The sequence below is a fragment of the Chelonoidis abingdonii genome, chromosome 4, assembly GCF_003597395.2.
Source record: "Chelonoidis abingdonii isolate Lonesome George chromosome 4, CheloAbing_2.0, whole genome shotgun sequence".
NCBI classification, from domain to species: domain Eukaryota; kingdom Metazoa; phylum Chordata; order Testudines; family Testudinidae; genus Chelonoidis; species Chelonoidis abingdonii.
In genome coordinates this window covers 18,218,574-18,244,416 of record NC_133772.1, presented here as the reverse complement: position 1 = coordinate 18,244,416, position 25,843 = coordinate 18,218,574, and the positions used below count along the sequence as shown (strand labels likewise).

General features: G+C 43.1%; 2 protein-coding genes across 6 annotated transcripts; one reads left to right on the top strand and one right to left on the bottom strand.

Annotated features, from left to right (window-relative positions):
* Positions 1 to 7,095: 7,095 nt before the first annotated feature.
* APOBEC2 (apolipoprotein B mRNA editing enzyme catalytic subunit 2) lies at positions 7,096 to 15,600 on the top strand. Its single transcript, XM_032768496.2, has 2 exons — positions 7,096 to 7,407; positions 14,201 to 15,600. Exons 1-2 carry the CDS (start codon positions 7,280 to 7,282, stop codon positions 14,736 to 14,738), a joined length of 666 nt encoding a protein of 221 aa, XP_032624387.1. The 5' UTR covers positions 7,096 to 7,279; the 3' UTR covers positions 14,739 to 15,600.
* Positions 15,601 to 16,428: 828 nt separating this feature from the next.
* OARD1 (O-acyl-ADP-ribose deacylase 1) lies at positions 16,429 to 25,781 on the bottom strand. Of its 5 annotated transcripts, none has more exons than XM_032768522.2 (6): positions 25,656 to 25,781; positions 24,859 to 24,927; positions 23,572 to 23,716; positions 21,930 to 21,988; positions 20,713 to 20,825; positions 16,429 to 18,389 (listed from the first exon to the last, which is right to left on the bottom strand). In XM_032768522.2, exons 2-6 carry the CDS (start codon positions 24,892 to 24,894, stop codon positions 18,287 to 18,289), a joined length of 456 nt encoding a protein of 151 aa, XP_032624413.1. In that variant the 5' UTR covers positions 24,895 to 24,927; positions 25,656 to 25,781; the 3' UTR covers positions 16,429 to 18,286. The 5 variants fall into 5 exon arrangements, with proteins under 5 accessions (XP_032624413.1, XP_032624404.1, XP_074921016.1 ...); XM_032768513.1 differs by having other exon boundaries at positions 25,575 to 25,660; XM_075064915.1 differs by lacking the exon at positions 25,656 to 25,781 and adding an exon at positions 25,425 to 25,589.
* Positions 25,782 to 25,843: the final 62 nt, after the last annotated feature.

Sequence of the window (25,843 nt, the reverse complement as noted above, 5' to 3'; positions counted from 1 at the left end):
AACATGGTCCAACAAGTACAGCATTAACAACACCAGTGCAAGCTAACAGTGGATGGACTCGATACAGTTCTCGATTTTCAAGTCAGAAGGGCCTATTCTGATCATCTAGTCCAGTGGTTCTCAACTAGGGATACGCAGAAGTCTTCCAGGGGGTACATCAACTCATCTAGATATTTGCCTAGCTTTACAACAGGCTACATAAAAAGCACTAGCAAAGTTAGTACAAACTAAAATTTCACACAGACAATTACTTGTTTATACTGCTGTATATACTATACATTGAAACAGGAGTACAATATTTGTATTCAACCTGATTTGTTTTATAATTATATGGTAAAAATGAAGAAGCCAGCAATTTTTCCGTAATAATGGCTGTGGCACTTTTGTATTTTTTTGTCTGATTTTGCAAGCAAGTAGTTTTTAAGTGAGGTGAAACTTAGGGGTACACAAGGCAAATCAGAGTCCTAAAAGGGGGTACAGTAGTCTGGAAAGGTTGAGAGCCACTGATGTAGTCTGACCTCCTGCATAACACAGGCCAGAGAATTCCATTCAGTGAATCCTGCATTGAGATCAACATTGGGTTTCTTGGTGACTATTTTTTTTCATAGCTTTACTATAATCTAGCAAGTCAGTTCCTTCGGGGCAAAACCTCCGGGAGCAGATGTTCTATGGAGTTAGCACACAGAGAGCAAATGAAACTGCTCAGCCCCTGCTCAAACTGATATGATAATCTCGCCTTCCACAGGGAGGGAAAGAGGTGATATGCCAATAGGATGGGGCCAGATGGCTGGCTGTGAGATGCTTATGGAGGAGACCACACCTCAGATACAGCAGGGACTGTCTTTTCCTCCCTGGGAGACACTGGTATGGGTTTCTACGTCTTTAATTCACTATGGCCCAAAATTTCCAAAGGGCCATCTAATTTTGGGCACCTCTGTTTTTGGGTGCCCATCTTGAGCCTGATTTTCAGAAGTACTGAGTTCCCACGACGCCAACTAAAGTGAGTAGGAGCTGCAGGTGCTCAGCACCTCTGAAAGCCAGGGCCATGGTGAAATGAGCATTTACAATCAAGGTACCTGAAATCAGTGGCTATTTTTGAAAATTTGGCCCTGTACTTTGTTTCCTCACCTTGATCCATCCCTCCTTTCCACTGGTGAAAGGTATTACATGACACTTCGGAACTCTGACATGAGGGTAACGCTTGCAGGGCAGAAGAAAGAGCTTTCTCGAGGACTGTAACCAGGTGGCTCGGTCTTGAAGGACTGGAGGGCTGGAGCTAGTCATCCCTGATTACAGAGTGAGCCACAACTGGGTGATTGTCCTATAAAGAGTAGCAAAAAGCTGCAATGAAGGGGGAAATACTCAGGGATTAGAGATTGCTAGGCGTGAGTGTCAGAACTGAGACACCAGCCAGGAAGGGCCTGGAAGTGGCCTGCCATAGCAGGAAAGACACCAGGCAGGAAGGCCTAGGAAGAAGAATCATGGAATCATAAGAAACTTTTGTTTGTATGGACTTTTTGGATGGACTTTGAAACTTTATTTTAATGTTTGCTAATTTAATAAAGCACAACCCAAGAAGGGATGGGAATGGACAAAAGTGGTTTTCAGTTTCTTGAACAGTCTAAGAGGGAAAACTGAGGCAGAATGTTTGTAGAAGGACCCTAGGCCAGGAGGGAGCACATGAGAGGCAGCTGGCCCACTAGAGGGAGCAACCCAAGACTGAGGGCTAGTCTGGTGAAGACGGTCTACGCTGTTGGGAGAGAGCTCTCCCATCGGCATAATTACTTCACCTCCATGAAAGGTAGAAGCTGTATCAGCGAGACAGCGTCTTCCACTGACATAGCACTGGTCTGGACAGCTCTTAGGCTGGTGTCACTTGGGGGGTTGGCTTTTTCACAGCCGTGAGCGACATAAGTTATATTGACATAAGCATAGAAACTAAGGACCAAGACAAACCCCATCAGCTTCTCCTCCAAGTGCAAGGAGCACTTCTTTGACCTTGACTTCTCTAAACACAGAGTAACACGTGTGTGTGTGTGTGTGTGTGTATTTTATATATATAAAAAAATTCTCCACCCATTGCACACACTTCTTCCCCTGGGGAGAGGACAAAAGAAGATGAGAAATGGTAGTGGCACTGTTCAGTGCCCTGCTGGACGATGCTCATGTACACCGTGATGATTGCGATATAAAACCTATATATAGGCTTGGCCCAACATTTATTTTATTGTTTTATAATTCTAATGGGATAATATCAATGTTTATTTCGAAGCATTTTTTTTCAGTTTTTATCAATTTACATTTTCACAGCTGCACAAATGTCTGGGTTTTAAGCATTTTTTAAATATTTATGAATTTCAATTTTCACAGTTGTGGGAAATTATTGGGGGAGTCAGAAAATGGGGAGGGAAGGTCGGACACAAATTGTCACCGTCACATGTCAAAACTTACAAATATCCTTAAACTAATAAGATCTCAAGCAGCATTTTTCTTACTCTGTTGATCTGTAAATTTCAATGATTATTGATGACAATTTTTTAATTGGTTTGTGTGTATATAGTGAAATTGGTGTTAACCAATCAAAAATTAATCCTTCCAAGCCTGCAATGGAATAGACATCCCTGGAGATTGAAGTACTCTTATCTATGCATCTGTAGAAAGGATCAAATTCTGCTCTCAGCTACATGGGTGCAACATTCTTTGAAACTACAGGGAGTTCCATCTTCCTACTTGACAGCAGAACATGGTCCAACAAGTACAGCATTAACAACACCAGTGCAAGCTCTCTGCTATCATCTATCTATCTATCTATTTTCTATCTATCATTTTTATATAATGCCTAGATAACATGGTGATAGGCACGATATCAAAATGACAATAGATAAGATTAGATTCAAATCTTGGCTTCTCTCCTGTGATTGTCAACCAGGGAGACAATTAACACCAGTTGTCTGGTATGGAGACAAAGAAATGCACTGGGGCCAGCTTCTTGCACAAAGCTAAAAGGTTTTATGGGGGAAACACTCTGTTCTCTTTCCCCCAAATCTCTCTACCTGTCCCTACCTTTCGACTATATCTATGACAAGGACCCCACAGAAATCTTTGCAATATGAGACATGGTCCCACAGAGGGGAGGGAACAGCAGCTGATGGGCCAAGGCGGCTGAGAGAAGAAAAGCTATCTCTGCACATCACTGTCAGTGGGGGGGTTATTTATTTATCGAGTAACGGTAGTTACAGCTGGAAAAATAGGAGGAGGATGACTGCCAAACAATGTATCCAGGGAGATGTTTTGTTACTGCCATCAGCTGTCACCTTGGAATAAAGAGCATGTCCCAGCTATGACTAATACAGCCAGTGTCTTATTTCACTCTTGGATCTGGCCAAAAAATGTTCTCTGGCCTAGGAATACAATGAACTCTCTAGCAAGATTCCTCTTTGCACCCAGGTATCTTCTACTGCATTCCCAGACTCCTGAATCCCACTTCAAAATGCTGGATAATGTTATGATCAGATTAAAAATAGATTTGTAATTATGCAACTAAAATTTTAGCAACCAAATCTCATGCTTCAGGGCATAAGCTGATCCCTGGTTTGGAGTCAGGAAGGAAGTTGTATAGCATTGCACAACTGGCCAGCTGCATTATGTGTGTGGAGGGGGAAGCTGTTTACCTCTTAAACATCAGATGTTGGCCACTGCCAGAGATAGGATACAGGAGTTATGGACCAATGGTCTGATCTGACATATGGCTCCTTTGCTCTCTTGCAATTCTTGCAAACACGGCACCTTAGCACCTGACTCCTAATAATGCAAATGGATAACCCTCTGCTCACGGGTAGGTTAATTGACCCTTTGCGAGGATCCCTCTGGAATGGAGGCTTCAGCATGGGTAGCTGATGCCCCCTGTGTGCTCACCACAGGATAAAAGCCAAGTGCACACATTTTAACCTCAGAAAATAAATGTTTATGATTAGAAGGCTACTGACAAAGGATCTGAATGGGAGAAAAGTCAAAGGGTTTGGGTGTGTTTTATTATTTTTTCCCCACATGAGATCTGAATACATGGGAAAAAAAGATAAAGAATTTTGTTTGTCACAGATGAATTTAAGGGACTGATCTTGCTCCCATTGAAGTTAATGGCAAAGCTCTAAAAGTCTGAGACAAAACCCACAAAAGCCAAAAGGATCAAATCTCTAGTTGCTATCCAGAACTGGATGTCACTTTAGTGTCCCATCTTACAACCTTCCAGCAACCATTCCCTGTCCTGGCCTCTACTCCCCACAGCTCTGCCTGTGTGCCTCCTCCTTGACCTGCAGTGTTCCCTGTTACCCCAGACTGTAATGACAATAACTGCACATATGGCATCTCTGCTGGACCCAGGCCCAAGTCTCCCTCTCTTGACTAGCTGAAGGAAAAATAAATTGCTGTGCAGTGCACGACATTACTATGTGCAGTCACTAGGCATGTACCCATACACACGTACACACACCCTTTTTGGGAGCTATCAGTTGGTCAAAAAGCCTGGATCAAACTGATGGACACTTTTCCCCCTACAGTTCTAATGCAAATGTCAGACTGACAGCATCTCTCTGGCATTCTTTTACATATTTGGCCCAAGCACAGACTGGTGGGGGTTGTGAATACATAGTGCACTGCCCTAGATGGAACTGCACAGCAGCTGGGGAAAGGCTGGATGGAACCAGACTCTCAGCAGCACATTCTGGAGATTAGCTGAAAGCTCGCATTGATCTCTGCAGTTTGGCTTGGCCAGTGAAAGCTAACGGCTGCAAGAGTAGTGGCACCATGATTAATCTAGCTGTTGAGAGCTTCCAGAAATAGAGACAGTGGATCAGGGGATACAAGAGAGGATGGGATTTTTTTTTTTAGTGGATGGGAGGAGAAAAGAAAAGAACAGTCACTCATCAGCTGAGGATTCCCATCCCCAAAATCACTCCCCAAAATGTCAAAGGTGAGAATGACCAGACAAGGGATCTGGAATTTGAACATAGTTACCAGTCAAAAGGAAAAACAATACTCTACCCGCCAGCCAAGGAAAGTATTCCAAGCTTTAAAAGCATAGGAGAAATTATATATATCCCGTGGACAGACTGTCTCAGAACTTCTCAAATCCCTTACTGTCCTGTTGTCACAATACAATCCACTCCAGAAGTGTTAGTCATCAAATAAACAATTACGACTCACCAAGTTTCAGCAAACAGTGTTGGTGCAGCAGGGTGGTTGCTGTTCTCTGCCCCAGAAGTAGCTGCATTTCAGTGGTGCAGCATTGGGAAGGTGGGAAGACCCTTGGGATTCTTTGAGATGCTATAGAAAGGAAAGATCATTGTTAGTAAAGGGACAAAACCCGAACAATATGCAATAAGAAAAAATAACTGTACAACTGAACAAGTGTGAATGGTCCAAATCCGTCATGATGCGGGGCACTATAAAATTATAGAGGCACTGAATGCAACACTGTAGTTAAAGCTGAATTAAGTTTTGCACTGAAAACAGAAATTCAGCCTCTTTGATATGTATGAAGAATATATTGTATCCTCCCCAAACTTACCGTACTTACTCCTTGAATACAGAGCTAATATTTAATAACTTGGTTGGCTGAATCTCAGTCATCATGGGTTCTACCTTTAGCACATCAGTCAAGATGCTGGAGGTTTGATTTCCAATTGGTTTTGAAGGAGTAAAATGTGAATTCAGAGCAGCTACATGCTTCTTATTTATTTTCAACCTAGAGGCATGGCAGGAAACTCCATTAAGTTAGAAGCACCTGGAATTTGCATCCATTTTCCCTTTAAATTCAGTATGAGATGTTTTTGTGAAATTTGGAAACATTTCATGTCATCCTCAACACTAAAAAATAAACCTTTCTAGAGGTCACAAGAAACCCAAACAAGCCCTGGGTTCCCCACTTTTGCAGAGCAATACAAACATCCCAAACCTTTATCGATAAAAACTTTATAGACCCCCTAATGCTATTCTACATGGCCTTTTTAGGATAGCTGGATTCCATGCTAACCTGGTTCAGGCAAAATACAGTAAACACCACCTCAGAACTTCTCCTGAACAATTCCATACTCTACCTTCCACACACTGCACATGTCAGTCCTAGACCTCACTTCCCAATCCCACTGCTACTTACTCCTGATCTTACTACTGTACAACCTCCTGGCCCCACATGCAAACTCCAACCTGATCCTCAACCCCACCATAGGCTCCCACTTCCAGTCTCTAGACTGCCTTCCAATCGACACAATTACTGATCCAGTGTTTGCACCCACAGCAACTGCAAAGGTAGTGTAAACAAACCAAGGAATAACTGAGAAGCAAGAGTCTTTTAATTATTATTTATAATTTTTTGCAGTGATTTCCATGAATCCAAGAAGGAACGGTACCTGCCCCAAGTAGTTTACAGTCTAAGGAGAGAGAAATGTAGGGAACAAGGACCAGATCCCTGAGCTGGTGTAATTTGTCACAGCCCCACACCCCAAATATTTCCTTGCTGTGTAACTGTACTCAGCTGACTTTAATACACCTGGGGTGAAATTCTGGACTCTTTGACATCAGTGGGGATTGTGCCGTTGGCTTTGGTGGGACTAGGATTTCGCCCCTGTTGGATCCCTGTCTTTCAGTGCGCACTCCACAGAAGCATGATTTGCAGAGGGTGTAATTTTCAGGTTCTTGGGAGGGCTCCAGTTGTAATGTCTGCCGGGGGCCTCATTGAAGCGTGGCTCAGCCCCATCCATTATCCAGGGTGATCATTAAATAAAACAAATCGAGGACTCTTCCTGTTCCTTCCTGCCCACTGTAGAAGCGTGGTTCGTCAAAGGCAGGATGATAGAATGTGCGCAAATCAGGGCAGGCAGGGAAGTGGCCAGTCCTGCAGCCTGCCAGTTTTCTGTCCTGCTTGTGGATAAACAGGTGACTTCTGCTTCCTGGGTTTTCCAGCCATGCCCTAACCCGCCCACAGTGAATTCCTCAGTTTGTTTTAAAGGCAAAAGGGGAGTGAGAGAGATTGATAAAAGGCCTTCACAAAAGCGAGGAAGGGTGATGATATCTGAGAGTTGTCGGATCATTCTACCACCCCATCCAGTCAGTGTCACTGCAGCATTGTTCCATATTTAGCTCCCGACAACTGCTTCTAGGACTGGAACTCCCAATTCCCTTTTTTCTCTCTCTCTGCCATCTCTGATCCCTGAACTGGTCTCAAAAAATTGCTCCCTCTCTTTCCTCGCAGTCTGAACCTGGTGCACCAGCACCCGAGAGGATGGCTGAAAACCAGGAGAAGCCCAGCGACACCCAGACTGGTGAGGAGCAGCCTGAAAATGCAGAGGAGTCTGAAGAGAAGAAGAAGAAGGAGCTGGAGAAACTGCCGCCCTTTGAAATCGTGGGAGGGTAAGCGAGATCAGTGCACAGAGTTTAGTTTTAAAGAGGCAGCGAGTAAAGAAAGCCAGGATAACTCATTTTCACTTAGCTTCTCACACAGTCTGTCCAGGGTGAGGTCTCTGCCTGAAGTTTTAATGTTGGTGAAATAAGGATGAAATCGGGGGCCAGTGCAAGTTTGGAAAGGAATTTTTTGAATTTCGTTTATATTGTGCACATTGCAATTCTTCCTACAGCTGAACTTGTAGCTAGGGTGAAGTTGCTTGGTGAAGACAGTTTCACTGCTTAGGTGTAGGATGGATCCAAATCAGCTTGTAACTCACTGAATCCATTTATGGGGCTGATTCTATCAATTATCTCTTGCTAATGCTGACAAGTCACTAAACATGCAAGTAGTCCCACTGGTTTCAGTGGGATCACTCATCAAGTAAGGTACTTGGTGTAAGGGTGGAAGAATTGGGCCCTTGAAGAATACTGAAATATTGATTTATTGAAGGGGTCTTGTTTGCAAGTTCCTCTGTTGCTGGGTTAGGGAAAATACCATCCCCAGAGCTAATGGTGCGGGTAGAGAAGGGTAAACAAAGGAGACTATTTACTTTAACGGAGTAGCGCGGTTGTTACGGAGGCCCAGTCAGAGGCTCTGGATTGCCCTTCTTGGGGACTATTCTCCGTCCATTAGTATCCACAGGAGTGGTAGATTCTGGATAACAGTGGTGAGAGCTCCCCCAACACCCACCCACCCCAAACAATCTTCAAGGGCTCCAAATTATTGTCAGAAAGGTCAAAATATGCACAAAGTTATACAGTGTTAAGCAGTAAAACAGCCACAGATTGGAGAGCCTTCATTCTTTAAATAAATTATAAATCACAGCAAAATACTGGCACAGTAGCCAAATTTTACTTTTTAAACTTTTAAAATCCACCGAGCCCCATGACTACTGGAAGGTGGTTTGTTTTTTTAAATAGGGACCCAGAATACCCTCCTGTTCCCCCAGTAATGGGACCCTAGAATCAGCCCTGAAAAATACCCACTGCTGTGTTGTGCCTGCGGTATGGATCATATAGGCTAGATTTTCAAATGAGCTCGGGGGCAGAATTTCTAGGGCTTAGCACCCACCCCTGGGGCCAGACTGTCAAAAGAGCCCAGTTCACATTTAGCTACCAGATCATCAGTCAGTTTTCAAAAGTACTCAGCACAGTGCTTAATTTGTAATGAAAGAGGTGCCGAGACTCAAGCCATTTTTTTACATTCATAACTGATGCAGCAAGCCCAGAGGTGGCATGATTCTGAACTGCCCAGCCTAGTGATGCTGGGGCTCAGCCTGGCACAAATTAAAGCCCTGATTCAGCAGCTCCCACTGGGATACTGAGGGCCAGATTTTCCAAACAGCTCAGCATGTTGGATGTGGGGGTCTTTTAGAAATCTGGTCACTTATTTAGGAGTGTAAATGGGTGATGAGCTCCATGGGAAATCTGGCTCACGTTCTGAGTGTTGAGCCCTTCTGAAAAGCACAGCCTACAAGAGGATCCTTATAAGATCCCAATACAATAAATCATACAGCTAATACAAGCATGGAATGATGATTAATCAATGGACAAATGATTATATGTTAACAATATATGAGGGAAAGGCGTGGCTAGGAAAATCTGTCTGTCTAATCTACCATCCCTAAGCATTTCTAATATGCTAGTCACTGTACTGTCTAGATGTAACCATACATAATTTAAAGTGTGGCTTAACCAGAAACATGCCATTATAAAAATGTTATGGTCGAGCTCTGTATTTATTCTCTCCCAAGGTTGCCAAGCCTACGTGCTCAATTAATAAACTAAAATGTGATTGTTTTCCAGCAGCCTTTAACACAGACTTCAGTCCAGGAACTGAAAATCCAGCTGTGGCCCTTCTGCCTGTTACATCATCACTATTAGGAAAGATTCTACAATTGGAACTCAGCTGGCAATTCTGATGATGATGCATAAGGCAGGATACACTCCAGCTCTCTCCTCCCTAGCTGTGTTGCCTCCACATAGGGCTAAAGTGAGAGAAAGCTTTTGGTCCAAAAAATCAGCAGATGTGATTCAAAGATACACAGCGAGCAAACATGTTGAGTAACAAGATGTCATTTTGACTGGTCACTTTGCTGCCTATAATGGATAGTCTGACAAAAATAATTACATTAAATTGTTCCGTCCCCAAATTCTAATACTTGTTTTGTCTCTGGATTTCACCCGAGAATAATTTTGTTTTCTGTTCTCACAATCTCTTTTAAAAGTCTTCTGTCATTTTTGATGGTTTAAAAATAGCGGGCCACCACATTTGGAACCCAATTCTCTACTGTCTTCCTCTTGCTAGGATTTTCAAGTCAATACCATTATCTTCAATGAAAGTAGAGTTGGGCCAGTGCAAAGTGTTTCTGAAAATCCCACCCAGTGTCATGATATTCACCTGCACAAAGTGAATGCTGAGTGGACATACAATGCTACCATTCTGACTTCCACCCATTTTGCACTGGTGAACTTATTGTGCAAGGTGTGTGGCAAGGCAGAATCTGGCCCTGTGGCCTCAACACTTTTTGATTTCTGTGACATTGCTTGGCTGTTACAGAGGCCCAGTTAGAGGTGTTCGATTTAGGTTTGCCAACTCTGACTGAAGCCATTCTGGGAGATTCCCCCCCTCCCCCACATGACATAATATCATTTTCTTAAAATATCATACTAAAATCTCCTGGATTGCTTTCGATAGTCACCGGGAGAGGGATGCCGATTCCAGGAGACTCCAGGCCAATCCTGCAGGGTTGGCAACCCTAGCTGGATTGCTCTTCTTAGGAACTATCTTCTGTCCATTACTATCCCCAGGAGGGGTAAACTTTGGACAAGAGTGGTGAAAGTTTCCCCAACACCCCTCCACCAGTGGGTCTCATCTCTGTTCTGGAGACCAGCTCTCAGGGTGAGATCATGAGACCAAAGGTCTTTCACTCCTTGGCCTCTGTACTGAGACTGACAACAAATGGAACAATTGGTGCCAGCTGTTATAGTGACTTCTGATGTGGACGGGGAACTGTGCATCCACTAGGAACTGAGCTAAGACCATAAAACTCAAGGTACCGATCACTGTGCTATTTGAGGATTGGGCCCAAAGATCTACCTTTTGCTATCCGACTAGGTCCAGCAGAAGATATGTCTACTTGGGATTATTATTGTTCTGCTGGGATCCTAAGGGTGAGAAGTGGGAAAGCAAAGGGAGAAAACAGTGAGATCACAGATGATGCTCAAGAAGAAACTGAAAAATTCAGCCAAATTTACCCTAATGTTTAAGAAGTGCCCATGTTAAGATATTGTATTTGGAAGTCCTGGGACTGCAGATGGGAATCTCTTTCTCTGTGTCTTTGTTGGATGTGACTCCAGTTTGGATTTTCTAGTTATTTATAAAATTTCAGCAGACAGCGCCAGTTATCCAGCTAATGAGAGAATTTACAACTCCAAAGCCCCAACGTGTGTGCTCAATTACACTGTGTACAGTTCAAGCATTTCAATTGTCGACCTTGGATTAGGGACATTTTATGATCCTTGCCAAGTGTTTGATGTTGCTGCCCGCAGCCCCAAGAAGTCTGTGCTTTGGAAATGGGGCTGGTGACCTGATTCGCTCTTTACACTTAAGAACATTAAAACCCTTTTCTCAATGTTACAGCCAGTTTCAGCCCAGCTGTGTAAACTTCATGGGATTCAGACTTATGTATTAATTTACACTACATTTCTCTGGGGAGAAAATAAGAATCCCTAGAGTACAGACATAAAGTGGCAAATCCTTCCCCTTTTCCTTGGTTGTGGTAGGCTCCAGTCGTGACAGAGCAGTATGGGTCCACTACAGAGTCCTTGCACCGTTGTCAGCAATGAGCCCCACACAGTTTGTTACTGAATGGCTGCTACAGAGCCAGTGAAGAGAGCATGAAACATTGCTTCTGTGTAGGCCCTACTTAACCAGAGACCATAGCTCCTGGGTTCCAGTGGTTGGTTCAGCCACTGACGTTCTATGTGCCCTTGAAGCAAGAGCCTTTCACTTTCCCCATCTGTAAAATGGGCATAACATTTATATGCCTTTCATTCAAAAATGGATACATAGGATCATCCTCATTTTACACACGGGGAAACTGATGCCTAGAGAGGTTTAATAACTTGTTCATTGTCACACAGCAACTTAGTATCATGGCTAGAACTAGAACCCAAGTCTCCTGAGAACCAGCCACTTCTTTACCATTAGGCCCCTTTACTTAGCTACTTCAGAGATGAATTGTGAGGCTTAACAAATTGTTTGTAAAGTGCGGTAACCTCCTCAGATGAATGATGCTATAGAAATGCAAAGTATCAAAATTACTTTTTATTATGAGGTCTGAAATGCTTAAAGTTCAGACCACACACAGGCACAGGTCCAAAGCGTGTGCAATCTTACTGTACATGTGGTTTTCTCTTTTCCTGCTGAATCACTTGCTAATAGATATCACAGCCATAGGGGGTCAGAGACACCTGGTACAGTTTTTGATTGCTGAGAACAGGGACTGCAAGTCCTGTGACAAGCACTTAAGTTCTCCCACTGCAGATGTTTAAATGACATACTTGTGCTGGAATATCCACACCACTCTGAGTGAGATGGGCTTAAACCAAACCCTTTTCATTAATTAATACTCTCCGCACCCATGATGAGCAAGGGTTTCCAAGATCTCAGCCAGGCATTAACAATCTTGGATAGTCTCTTTAGGTTTGTTTACAGGCTTCTTTATTGGAAATAAAGTGACCTAGCGTATATTCCACATTGCCAGGAAAACAGATTTGCTTTAACATTCCAGGTAATCCCAGCCAGCCTAGTAGATGATAGGGAAGAGATTTTATGTAAGGTCTGGTTGGAGGCCCTGATTTAATGCACCCTGAAGTCAATAGGAGTCTTTGCATTGACTTTAAGAGCTTTTGGATCTGGCCCTCACAGATTAAATGACTGATTAAAAGATAGACAATTCACCTCTCCTGTAACTCCTCTGAAGTCAGCAGAATTACATCAGGGATGAATGTGTAGGTGACTATTATATCCGTTACATATTTATTTAAAAATGTAATAATTTCTTGTGACTTTGCAAACCTACCTTTGAAACAAGGGGAGGGTAGGTTGTGCTGGGTGGGTACAAACTGGATATCAGCAGTACTATATTTATAATATTCTATGATTGCCCTGTCACCAAAGCATCTTCAACCCAGTAGGAATTGTTTGGTCCTCAGTCAAAACAGAGAGGCCTTGTCTACCTTACTATTTTTCTTCACGCTGAGGCAGTACCACCAGCAATTGCAACAGCCACCTCATTGGCAGCTACCCCCATTTTAGCCACTGTGTTGCACAGACTGGCTCTGAGCAAGATTCGAGAACACAGTGCCCTAATCCCCTGCAGCTAGTATAAGCAGAGTTTGCACTGTTGCCAACACCCACAGAGCAGCACTGTTGGGAAATGTGAACTAGAGTATTTGAACTGCAGCCTTATATAAAATATTCAGGGTTTGGGCTGTCATTTGACTAGATTATGTAAGCCCTTAGCAAAACGGGGTCCCAATCAGGAGGTCACAGTCACATCTTGACTGTCACCCTTCCCCTCTTAAATGGTAAGTGTCAAAAGTACCAGGGCTGCAGCGTTTTAGAGAACTAAGTATAACTCCCCTAAACAAATCCAGGGAACATCCTGTTCTGGAAAAAGACCACAAGCAAATTCATTGCAGAGGTGACAAATCAGTGAGATTAAATTCATTTGGAAATGGGGGGGAAGGAACAGTTCACAATGACTGCAGGGGAAATACACCTATATATCCATATTCAACAAAACCACAGCACAATTGATGGTAGAGGACCAGAACTAGAACAGCAGGATAACTGCCAGGACTGAAGTACACTTACATCAGTGTGTGCAGAAGCTTGCATTTATATGCTAGTACTAGCCAGTCATCTGCCTCTGTTCAGAAGAGAGTCAATCTAGCTGGAGGAGAGTTGATAGACCAGAGTTCTGGACCCCAAGGGTACTGTAGACTACCATTAAAGGGCACTGGCAGAGTTGTGAAGGGGCTTCACATTGGAATGGCAGGCGTGCAGCTCAGATCTGAAGTGCTCTAGCCGACCCGTGCCCAAGGCAGTCATTTTCCTGCTTCCTGCAGCAGTAAAAAATAGACATTCAAGTAACACGCCAAAGTAGCTTCAAGAAAGTCACAGCTTATGCCGAGCAGTCTTGAAATACTCTAATAGCCCATATACAGAGATTTGGGGTGTGGATGGATGAAGCAAACGTAACCCAAAGAAGCCAGGCAGAGACAATATGGGGTTGGGCGCCAGAACTCCAAGGTTCTATTCCTATCTATGTAATTATATGGCCTGAACAACTAGACTATCTGAGCACCTCACAATAATTAATTTTTAATCTTCACAGCACCCAGGTGAGGTAGGAGGTATAGTCCCTAGTTTGCAGGTGAAGAACCAAGGCACGCAATAGATTAAGTGAGGTGCCCAAGATCCCACAGGAAGTCTGTAGCTGAGCTGAGGAACTGAACCCAGGACTTCTTGAGTTCCTGTCCAGTGCCCTAATTCTCCATTCCATTCTGCTACTGACTGGTCAGGAGCCTTGGGCAAGTCACAGGGTACTTCTATTTCCACTCTCAGGGTGGCAGGGAGGGTGGGAAGCTTGACTAACGTTTGGCTGAGAGTTGCTCTTGAAAGGCTGACTGTTATTACAGGATACGTTATAACACTGAGGCATAACTCTTGCTCTTCCCCTCTCCATAGGGAGCGCTTCCCAGCCTTCTTTTTCAAATTCCAGTTCAGGAACGTGGAATACAGCTCAGGCAGGAACAAGACATTCCTATGTTATGTCGTGGAGACCCAAGGCAAAGAGTCGGGGACCTTTCGGGGTTATCTGGAGGATGAGCATGCAGCCGCCCATGTTGAGGATGCTTTCTTCAATAACATCTTGCCCACATGCGATCCCAACCTGCGCTACAATGTCACCTGGTATGTCTCCTCCAGCCCGTGTGTGCCCTGTGCTGGCCGGATAGCGCAGATACTGCAGAAAAACAAGAACCTGCGCCTCTCCATCCTGGTAAGCCGCCTCTTCATGTGGGAGGAGCCGGAGATGCAGGCGGCGCTGAAGAAACTGAAGACATCTGGATGCAAACTGAAGATTATGAAGCCTCAAGACTTTGAGTATATCTGGCAGAACTTTGTAGAGCAGGAAGAAGGAGAGGCAAAGGCCTTTGAGCCCTGGGAGGACATTCAAGAGAACTTTCTGTATTATGAAGAGAAGTTATCAGAGGTTCTGCACTGAGGCCCATGCCAGTGAGGATTTCAGTTTGTTCATTTAGCTTCTTGCTTTAATGGCAGACAGACTCATCTCTGTTCCTCATCTGTGACTCCAACTCTGCCTAGCTCTGACAGTACATGATCATAGTAGTACCTTACCCACTGCAGCTAGCAATCCATTAGTGTGATCTTCCCCACTATAGGGCATGTGGAGGCATACTGAGCTCTCTTCCTCGCAGCGACTTGTCAGTACCTCTAGGAATTTCACCCCTCCGCCCCAAATCTCTTTTCATTAGGAAACAAAGGGGAGGGTCATTAGATAGAGCAAAAACGTTCCATTCTTTTCTAAGTGGGTGATGTTTGCACATCTAACAGAACTGAAAAGAGGCGGAGGTAGTGGTTCTAGTCCCCTAGAAACACATCAAAAGGAGGTATATTATAGTATATCATCCATCCCTTCTGCCATACACAAAGATTGGAGTCCATAACTAATTTTGAGCAACAAAGCCCTGAAACATCAGAAGCTGGTAACGTGTCTCTCTCATTTCTCCAGGGCCAGCTTGTAAGAGATCTGTCACCCAGAGGAGAGACAGGCATGACAGACTTGGACATCTGGGACATGCCTTCAGCTTTTCAGAGCTGCTTTGAGTCAGGCAGGATGCAACAAAAACCTTTAGCAGACATAGCCCTGGACTCAGACTACATTTACCATGTAGCATTTAGACATTTTGTTTTTTTAATTTTTAAAATAAATGTACTGTCTTTGTTAGCAGGACAGGAGAAGGCTATGTGCTGTGCTTAACGACATGAATGCAGTAGACTTCAGAGGACGGGCAGGAAAGAGAGCAGTCCCATGTACTGGGGCAGTTTTAGCATTAAAAAAAACCTCACCTTAGATCAAGGCTGCAAATTTGATACTGTATAGAGCAAGTGTATCTCTTATAAATGCTAAGGACCTTTTTCAAACAAAAACACATAGGTATATAGAAAACAAAATTATTCATTTTCCACCATGTATAGATAATCCAAAACAATGTGGGAACTGGGGCTAACAGTTCTAGACAGTTACAAGCAATATACTGGAACCTTCTGGTGACATTCTGAATGCCTCGAGTATTTATCTGCTCCCTTTAGCCTATGAGATGCTCATGCTATAAAACTGGGAGGGGCAAAGGAGCTAAATAAATTGGCAGCCACTGCAGGAACTCACAGCAGCTGTGATTCCACCCCCGTCCCCTTCTCCACACAGGGTCTACTACATTTAATCTGATGGGGAAGAACCATGGCCTTATAACTCACCAGTGAAGTGTTTCACACTTGAGAAAAAGTGTAATAGGAAGGGGGAATTCCCAGGTACAAAGAAATTTCAAGTGCCAACATGAGCGTGAGGGGAACAGAGAGAAAAATCTGAGCATGTGACATCCCAGATAAAGCCTATACAGAATGGGTGGAAAGCACATAGGGAGGCTGGTCAGCCAAGATCCTGAATCAAATTGGATTTACATTTCCAGTTAAATTTCTGACTCACCGTACTTTCTGTATCAACAGCACCAAGCAATATCAGCAGACCACAGGAAGGTAAGAGAGGCAGAAAAGACAAATACGGCCAACAGTTTTACATGTCAATCTCCCACTGGCACCAAACCCTAGCCAAAGCCTTCAATACACAGGACATGAATAGTGATAAGAAACCATCAATATGCTGAGCAGACAAAAACAGTTGCTATTGATTTACTGTTTGTATTTGTTACTAGATTTAGACAACAAATATAAATAAGATACAAAAACCTAAATCCAGGCCCATATTTTTGGTACATATTTATGCTTGTTTAAAGACCCAATTTTCCAAGCTTCTATTTGTCGAACTCAATCCTTTAAAAAGTTATTTCCATGTTTGGTTACAGCAGTTATACACCAAAAACAACTCTACAAGGGACAAAAGGAAAGTCAACAAATCATATTGGCTTTGCGTTTTTAAGGTGTTACCAATACATACGAGTGGAAAGACAGAATCATCCAGTTGCAACCCCTCTAACAAATTAAAGAGTGATATTCATGATCTGGAAAGATTCAATCATTTTGAACCGAAAGGAGGAGAGTAAAACATGAGGCCTTTAAAGATTAGAGAAGGGGATTTGCAGAACTCCATCAATTATGCAAAGGATCCCACACAACACCAGCTGTTAGTAGCATTTGAATAGAGAAGAGTTTACATATATTACATGGATAAAAAGAAGATATTAGGGATTCTACCTTCTGCTCGAATTCCTATACTCTTGCACTCAGTTACTATAGTAATGGGCATCCTAAAAATAAATCAGATTAGTCACTGTGACAATATCAGAAGTAAAACGTACCACAAGTACTAACAGTATATATGGTAAAGCACTCCAGTACAAGGTTCTAAAATCAGCAGAATTATAACCTTTGAACCAAATGCTGCAGAGAGAGACCTGGTAAGTTACTGTAAGGACATGAAGAAAAAAAAAAAAAAAGATGTTCCATCTGAAGTTTACTGACCACCACAAAGTAATGGACTTCCTTTTGCTGGCCTGCTAGATTCAATATGCTATTTATTAATGATTTGTTCATTGCTGTTTAGCAATGCCAGATGTAGAAACAGAATGACACAGACCCCACAATGACTAGCAATCTATAAATACAGTAGATGAAGAGTAAACATGAAAACTTATACATGCATTTAATGCTAAGCCCACTTTACTTCATACTAGCCCATCTCTCAGAACACTTGCATGCTGATACTTGTACTGACTACGTGGGGCAAAATGAGCCTCCTAGGAATCTATGCCCCATACACTTATGTTCCCTTGAGAAGTTCAGCCTTCATATAGAAGGCAGAGAGAAATGTGAACATAGTTGGGTTTACAGAGGGGTTGCGCTCTGGTTCAATAGCAAGAGTTAAAAAAGCATGTACTTGAGACTTGATAGCATGATGCTTAAGAGACACTCCTGATAAAAGCGTGAAACCTCACTTATGTTTTGAAAAGATAATACTTTAATTTTTAATAACTAAAAGAACAGAGGAAATCTCCATGACTGAGCTAAACACTACTGTTTTAAATTAAACAGCAGATCTCCACAATGATTCACTTCATTATCTGAAACAACACACTAAACAGATACATATAACTCTTAAATTCAAGATCTGGAATATTTAAAAAAAAATGCCAAACTAGCTCTAACTTCCACGCGCACAAACCACCACCGTAAGAAAATATTTCTTTATGAGCAGATGGGTATTCTGAAGGGTGGAGGAACAGTGACATCATATGGTTGGCTATGTGACTCACAGGCAAGGATCCCTGAGGGATATATATAACCCTGAAGGTTTATACTAGATACTTCATTCTGGAACTCTAATCAACACATTCCAAACCAGCCAGTTCTCTGGAAGCAACTGTCTGCCATTGGGAAAAACCTAATGGTAAATTATTCCTCAAAGAGGAGGAGATGGGCTCTGCTTCACACACAGCTTCTTCTTTAAATCAATTCCCAAGCCACTTGAATCTACAGCAAGGGAAATCAACAATCATCTCCATAAGGTCTCTTTGTTCAGAGAGCATAAACTGTGATCTTAATGTCCGTATCCTCAAACACTTCCTCAAGTAGCGCTGAAACCTTATCCCATTCCAGACGGTCAAGTCCACATCCGATCCTGGAAAATAAAGACACCAAAGTGGCTGTGATGAGCTGTTTCTGACTGAGTATGTTGTACAGCTCACAAACAAATGCACAAAAAGATTGGGAAAGGACTTGATTAGAGGGTGTAAGTACCTTCTCAGGGAAAAATACTGGATACTTTTTAAGGCATAGCAAGAACCAATGGAAGTTAAAACCCCACAGAAGTTGGAGTTAGAAATAAGGTGTTTAAAAAAAAAAAGTGTCAAGTGACAGTGGTCATTCATTGGAATAAACTTCCAAGGGAAATGGATTTTCCATCTCTTCATGGCTTCCAGTCAAGACTGGATGCCTTTCAGCAAGATATGCTTTAGTCAAAAAAGTTATTGGGCACAATAGATGACTAATTGGGTGACATTCTTTTGGCCTGAGTTATACAGAAGGTCAGGCTAGATGATGGAATGGTCTCTTATTAAAAATCTATGAAAAGAACGTGAATGTGAAATTACTCCAATTACAACTCATTGGCCCAAGTGAAGGGGGAAAAAAAAACAAAATACACACTTGTCTCAGATAGGCTGAGAATCGTAGGACAGGAAAGGACCTCAGGAGGTCATCTAGTCCAGCCTCCCGCACTCATGGCAGGACTACGTATTATATAGACCATCCCTGACAAGCGTTTGTCTAACCTGCTCTTAAAAATCTTCTGTGATGGAGATTCCACAACCTTCCTAGGCAATTTATTCCACTGCATAACCACTCTGACAGTTAAGAGGTTTTTCGTAACGTCCAACCTAAACCTCCCTTGCTGCAATTTAAGCCCATTTGCTTCTTGTCCTATCCTCAGAGGTTAAGAACAATTTTTCTCTCTCTTCCTCGCAACAACATTTTATGTACTTGAAAACTTTATGTCCCCTCTCACTCTTCTCTTTTCCAGACTAAACAAACCCAGTTTTTTCAATCTTCCCTCATAGGTCATGTTTTCTAGACTTTTAATCATTTTTGTTGCTCTGGACTTTCTCCAATTTGTCCACATCTTTCCTGAAACATTGTGCCCATAACTGGACACAATACTCCAGTTGAGGCTTAGTCAGCACAGAGTAGAGTGGAAGAATTACTTCTTGTGTCTTGCTTACAACACTCCTAATACATCCCAGAATGTTCACTTTTTTGCAACAATGTTACACTGTTGACTTGCTTGTGGTCCACTAATACCCCCCCCCAATCCCTTTCCGCAGTACTCTTTCCTAGGCAGTCATTTCCCATTTTGTATGTGTGCAACTGATTACTCCACTTCGGAAGGAACACTTTGCATTTGTCCTTGTTGAGAAGGTATGTGATGACCTGTTTCATGCATCTCTCTGTGGGACAGCCAACTTACAACATGAGAAAAGCAGTAATAACACAAAACAGTTCCTGGGCACTGCACATCTTCAAAATGCTGTACCAAAGGTTAACTATAAGAAAGTAAATTACTGCCTAGAACCTTGTTTATGTAACTACGATTTTAAGGTCCCTTTGAAAGATCTCACAAGAACGGTGTGAAAAAGCAGGAAATTTGGTGCTAAACAAGTCACAAGACCACATTTGCAGTGATCATCTGTTTGGAGGCGTAGACTTATCAAGCATTTCCTCAATAGGATTCAGCACTTCAGTAAGTTATAGATGCTCTGTTCAGAATACTACAAATTCACATTCTCCATTATATCTTTATGTACCAAAAGAACCTAAATACAGCATATGCTGCCCCAACAGCACAGTGCTCTCCAGCAGTCTCTACTTACTGCAGAAGTAAAAAAAAGGGACAGAGTTCCAGATTCCCTTAAAAGAGCTTGGAATCTCTACGCATTGTCGTGCAGCCTTTACAATCTATTATTAAATTAGTGTAAAGTGTATGTGCAGGAGAACTGAACCCTAATTGAAGCTGAAATAAGCCCTCTCTCTCCATCCTAGTTTAGTCCCAGGCTTGTTTTAAATTAATGATGGGACTGGGTCCTAGCTAGACATATATAGGCATTCAAAATTATGTTGCTGAATAAGGTGCGATAAGCCAGTCCCCATTATGTTGCAACTTTGATATTTCAGCAATTTCAAGCAGTTACGGTTTGACACAGCACTAACTACATGTATTTGAAATTAACTTAATGCAGTCAAAAATAAGGAAATAACGAGGCCTACATGCTGGCCACAGAACTCATTACATTTGTGATCAGATTTCAGCTGTACAACCCAAACTGAATATAACAATATTAAGAATGGGCATCTGATCCTTTATTTCACAGTAAATGGTCACTTCCTAAAATATCCATTCCGCCCAAAGGACAATGAAATGTTTACTTTCTAGTCTCCAATTCCCTTACCTAGGCATGGAAATGTCAGTAACCCCGTTGTTCAAACAATGAGTTTTCATGGCTTCTAAACTCTTTTGCATATTCTCATATGTTGGTTTGTGGGAGACTTTCTTCTTCGTAATCTGTGTCCAAATTAAAAAGTTCAACAGTGCATTAGCAACAATGGTACAAGCTATTTTCTCCTTAACTCTAGTAAATTGTGGCCTGGATTTTGGTAATCAACTACCTCTTAGTATACTCTTAGTGACTGGACTTAACTAGTTATTTCAATACAAAGATGTACAACTATTACCATTTAGACATTTAGTTGCAATTCTGTGCCACATGACACAGCAGGTCAGGGCACTAAATACTGCGTTTCTAAAAGGCAATAATCTGGTTTGGAGAAACATTTTTTCTTTAAAATTTTCCTGTCAAAAGATAAACTGCAATCTCTCTCATTACCAAATGCTGGGGTTATGCTTACATCTGTCTCACACAGTAGACCCATATTTTGAATAATTCTTTCAAGGAAGCAGTTGAAAAAAAACAAGCAGCTCCTGTTTCAAACAAACTGTTTAAAGCATAAACACCATACTTCAGGCAGGGAGTGGAAATGCAGACTCTTCCCATTGCAGCATGCTAGGGGAGGCTTTTTCAGCACAAGTGTAACAACAAGGGGCCCAGTTTTCACATGACCAGCAGGATATGGGTCAATGGGAATTACCAATAGTTTGAGAGAGAGGTGGTGGTGGGGAAATCATAAGCCAGGATTTCGAGAGTAAATTTTAGCAGTTAATTCACTGAACTAACAAAAAAAGTATCAAAATGTATATCCATTTGTATGCTTTTACATTTTAAAGCAAATTATGAAGGCTACCAGATCAACATTCCTGCGACTGAGCCATCCAGCCACTGATCTGCAGGATGGCAGCAGCACAAGAATCTCCCTACTACCCTGCCAGCACACCTCAACACTGCACATAAAGGCTACTGAACAATTGTCAGACAGTAACATACACAAATGAAATGTGCTATTCAAATGTCCTTCAATTACTTGTTGGTAGCAAGCTGTACTGAGTTTAGTTCGGAAAGAAAAATCTAGCTTGGCCTGTCCTCATAATCTGTGTCTTTATTTAAAAGGCTGAGATGTCTGTTGAGAATCTAGAGAAAAACCTCTCTTCCATTTAATGCAAATGAAGTGGGGCTCAATTATAATGAATGCCTGACTCTCATCCCTTTCTTACCAGATAATATATATATCTGTCATCTCTTTTCAGAACAGCCACCTCTCCAGACTTCTTCTCTAAAACAAAAGTGAAACACAGCATCGACATTAATTGTGTTTAAAATTCTACAATTCACTGCTGATTCTCCCAAACCCTGCTGAATAGATTAGAAATGAATTAACAGATATTATAAAGAATTTTCTAAACCAAAACTATTTTTACAAATAATTAAAAGATCAGAGACATTGTCATTCAGTGTGGGAAAAACATCTTTGAGCACCATAATTAGATTGACCTAATGCTCAGCATCTTCGGTCTACCTCTTGGAGAGGCAGATTAGGTATAGTGACAGAAATCCCCCTTCCATCGCTGTAGGAAGTATCTAGGTTACGGTGCTACAGTTGCAGCTGCAGCACCATAGTGTGGATAAGCCCTCAGGCCAGGTCTACACTACGCGGTAAAATCGATTTTAGATACGCAATTTCAGCTACGAGAATAGCATAGCTGAAGTCGAATATCTAAAATCGATTTATTCACCCGTCTTCACCGCGCGGGATCGATGTCTGCGACTCGCCATGTCGATTCCAGAACTCTGTTGGGGTTGGAGGAGTTCCGGAATCGATATAAGCGCGCTCAGGGATCGATATATCCCTTCTAGATCAGACGCGATATATCGATTCCCAAGCAATCGATTTTAACGCGCTGATACGGCGCGTAGTCTAGACATGCCCTCAGTTTTTAGCTTTTTCTGTTGCTGCTGCCCTCCTGTTGCTTTTTCGAATGTGTTGCAGCTGGGCTAACCCAGTCTTGCAGTTAACTGACTACTGCTAAACCAGGGCTGCAGCAGATGTGTGAACTATAGTAGAACCTCCGAGTTACGAACCCCTCAGGAAGCGAGGTGTTCACAATTCTGAAATGTTTGTAACTCTGAACAAAATGTTGCGGGTGTGCTTTCAAAAATTTACAACTGAACACTGACTTAAAACAACTTTTAAACTTTACTAAGCAGAAGGAAAAATGCTGCTTTCCCTCTATTTTTCAGTAGTTTACGTTTAACACAGTACTGTACTTGCCCTTTCCCACTCCGTCTCCGTTACTGCCTGATTGCATACTTCCAGTTCCAAATGAGGGTGTGGGGTTGACTGGGCAGTTCCTAACTCTGGCATACGTATCTCTGAGGTTCTACAATAACTTATTCATATCAGTGAGTTTTGAACTCTATCCCACTGGAATCCCATTAATTAGTGAGATGGAAACAGGTCAAATTTAAATACCAACATACATGGGCAGCTGGCTTTTCTCTCTGGTTTCCTCTTTAACTGGAAATTAAGTAACAAAAATTCTCCCTGTAAACAAACTAGGGAGCATAAACGTTGTAGGTCTCATTATTATTTATACTATGGCAGCCCCCAGAAACCATGGTCAGACTTAGGGGCTTGCTGTGCTAGGTACTGTACAAATGCAGAAGTGGATCATGTCTCTGCCCCAAATAGTTCACAGCAAATTTATACAGATCCAGTATGGTCAGTCCTAGAATCAGTGCCTAGATACTACTGTGACTGGTGTTATATAAATACTTTAGGTAAACATCAACTACTGCTAGAGGCTCAGGCTTGCACATGGACTATAGTAGCCTCCCCTCCCCACAGACATCACTCACGCTGATCCAACAGCTCCTGTATGCCACCAAACTTTTTCTTAAATAGGACAGCTATCCCAGCGCCCATGCGACAGTCCTCACTGATGCAGTGAGCCAACGAGTCCGTTCTGGGGCAGGTAAAAAGGTCCCCTTTTATGTACCTGATCTGAAAAAGAACAAATAGGAGCTAAATGAGAGAAATCAACTTTGGTCCACCTTCACTGTGCAGAATCACATAAGGAAGAAAAAAAAATTAGAGAGTTAACCAAGGCAGGATGGTACAGTGGACAGGGGACTGGACTGAGACACTGTTTACAAATGAACGAATGAAGATTAGCTAAGTGCTGCACAGCCTTTCCTATAGGTCATTTGCAAAACCTACATGATTTGTGATCAGTTCATTTTATGAAAAACCAGTTTAAATTAAAGAAAATTGGATTGGTATGGTTAAATTAGTGCAAACGTATTGAACGGGGCAATAATTTATTCAAGTAAACAGCACTGGGCTAAACTGTGCTTTGGGTTGACATACACAGTGGTTCTCAAATTTCAGTGCACAGTGTCCCCCTTTTGATAACAAAAATTACAGGCAGGTCGCTTCTTAGGGGCATTTAACATGCGTGAATTCAGCTTTGCACAGTCAGCAAAAACAGGGGAAAAAAAGAAAAATAACAATATAAAAACTGCATCTGTAGCATGGGCGATTCTGCCTGCCATTCAACTCACTGAGTGTTTCACTATACATGGTTTTCGCTTTACGAGCTAACCGCGGAACAGAACCCCCACATAAGATGAGACTTGTCTGTACTACACGACCCTAGGAGGGGGAACCGAAGCCTGAGCCTCAGGGGAGTTCCCTGTTTCCTGCCAATGGGAGCTGCAGGGGTGGTGCCTGCAGACAGGAGTAGTGCACAGAGACTCCTCTCCTTCCATCCCTCCTACTCCCGCCCAGGCCACAGAGGAGTGCTGGGGGCTTCCGAGAGCGGCACAGGACCGGGACAGGCAGGAAGCCTGCCTTAGCCCTGCTGCGCCACCAGACTTTTAGCAGCCAGAGATTGTGATGGACTATCAGATGCTATACGATCGACCATTCGATCGGGACCTACCAGCTGTTGACCGTTGATGTAGTCAGACTACCCCTTCCCAAAAACAGCCATGCCCCAGAACCAAATATTCTTATAACACAACTCTAGAGCATATGCCAATTGGAAAACTTTATTAAGAGAAAAATGTCACTTCCTGAGTTAGGATAAAAACTGGGGTATTTAATAGCAGGAACCTGCATTAAACAGTTAATTTTCTACATACTCTGTCTGCCTGATCCCTGGAGGGGGGGCTGGCCATGGTAACGTGAGGCTGTTTCCAGGATTTCTTCTGCTGCAAGGTTAAAGAAAAGAAACATGATTATTAAGCCTTGCAAGATAAACGATACTAAGCACACAGAACTAGGCTGGATGACACATGGGAGACCTGGACTGTAAGAAGCAAACTTCCCCCAGCGGATGTACCACTAGGCAGGAGCAAGCAGGTATTTCCGAGGGAAGAACGCCCCCACAAAAATCAGTCTGCGTCAAGCAGGCTCAAGGTACAAGGACCCCAGGCTGGTGGCACTGGGGTGCAGGGCAGAGAGTCGTACACAACTACCATGCTCAAGGCTCACCGCAGGGCAGACAAAAACCAAGGGAGCCTGCCTACAGGAGCCACTGCAGGAGGGAGTGTGGGGGGAGCCCACGCGGCCGGCCCTCGACAGCCCTCCCCCCACCTCCCTCGGGGGAGGGAGCCCTCGACGGGCTACCAGGGACAATCCCTACCTCCCGCGCTGGCCCCACCACAGACCCCCTATACGCGGCCCCCGCACCCTCGAGGGACCCCACCAGCACAGGCCGCCCCGCGCACGTGACACGCCTCTGCCAGTTGAGTCCAAACGATAGGCCACAACGTGAGTAAACCCCGTTCCTAAACAGCCCCACCTCCATTGGTACAGTCTAGTAGGACATCAAAGATGGCAACCTCCATCCATTTACCTATCTAGGCTGAGTGGCGGAGCACCCTCTCTATGGTAACAGCCCAGAACATTCGGCGGTGGAAAGCAAATCAAGACTTACCTGTCAATAAACTCATGCGCAGAAGACCTAGAGAAACGTCTGTCAGCGCATGCGTATTATTGGCGGCCTCGGCTGGGGGTGGGGAGAGCGTATTTTTAGCGCTTGCGTAAAAGCTTCGGCGATGTCGGGCCGGGTGGGCGTGTCCTGCAGAGATGCGGTGGGCGGAACTATTCGGCGCATGCGCCCTG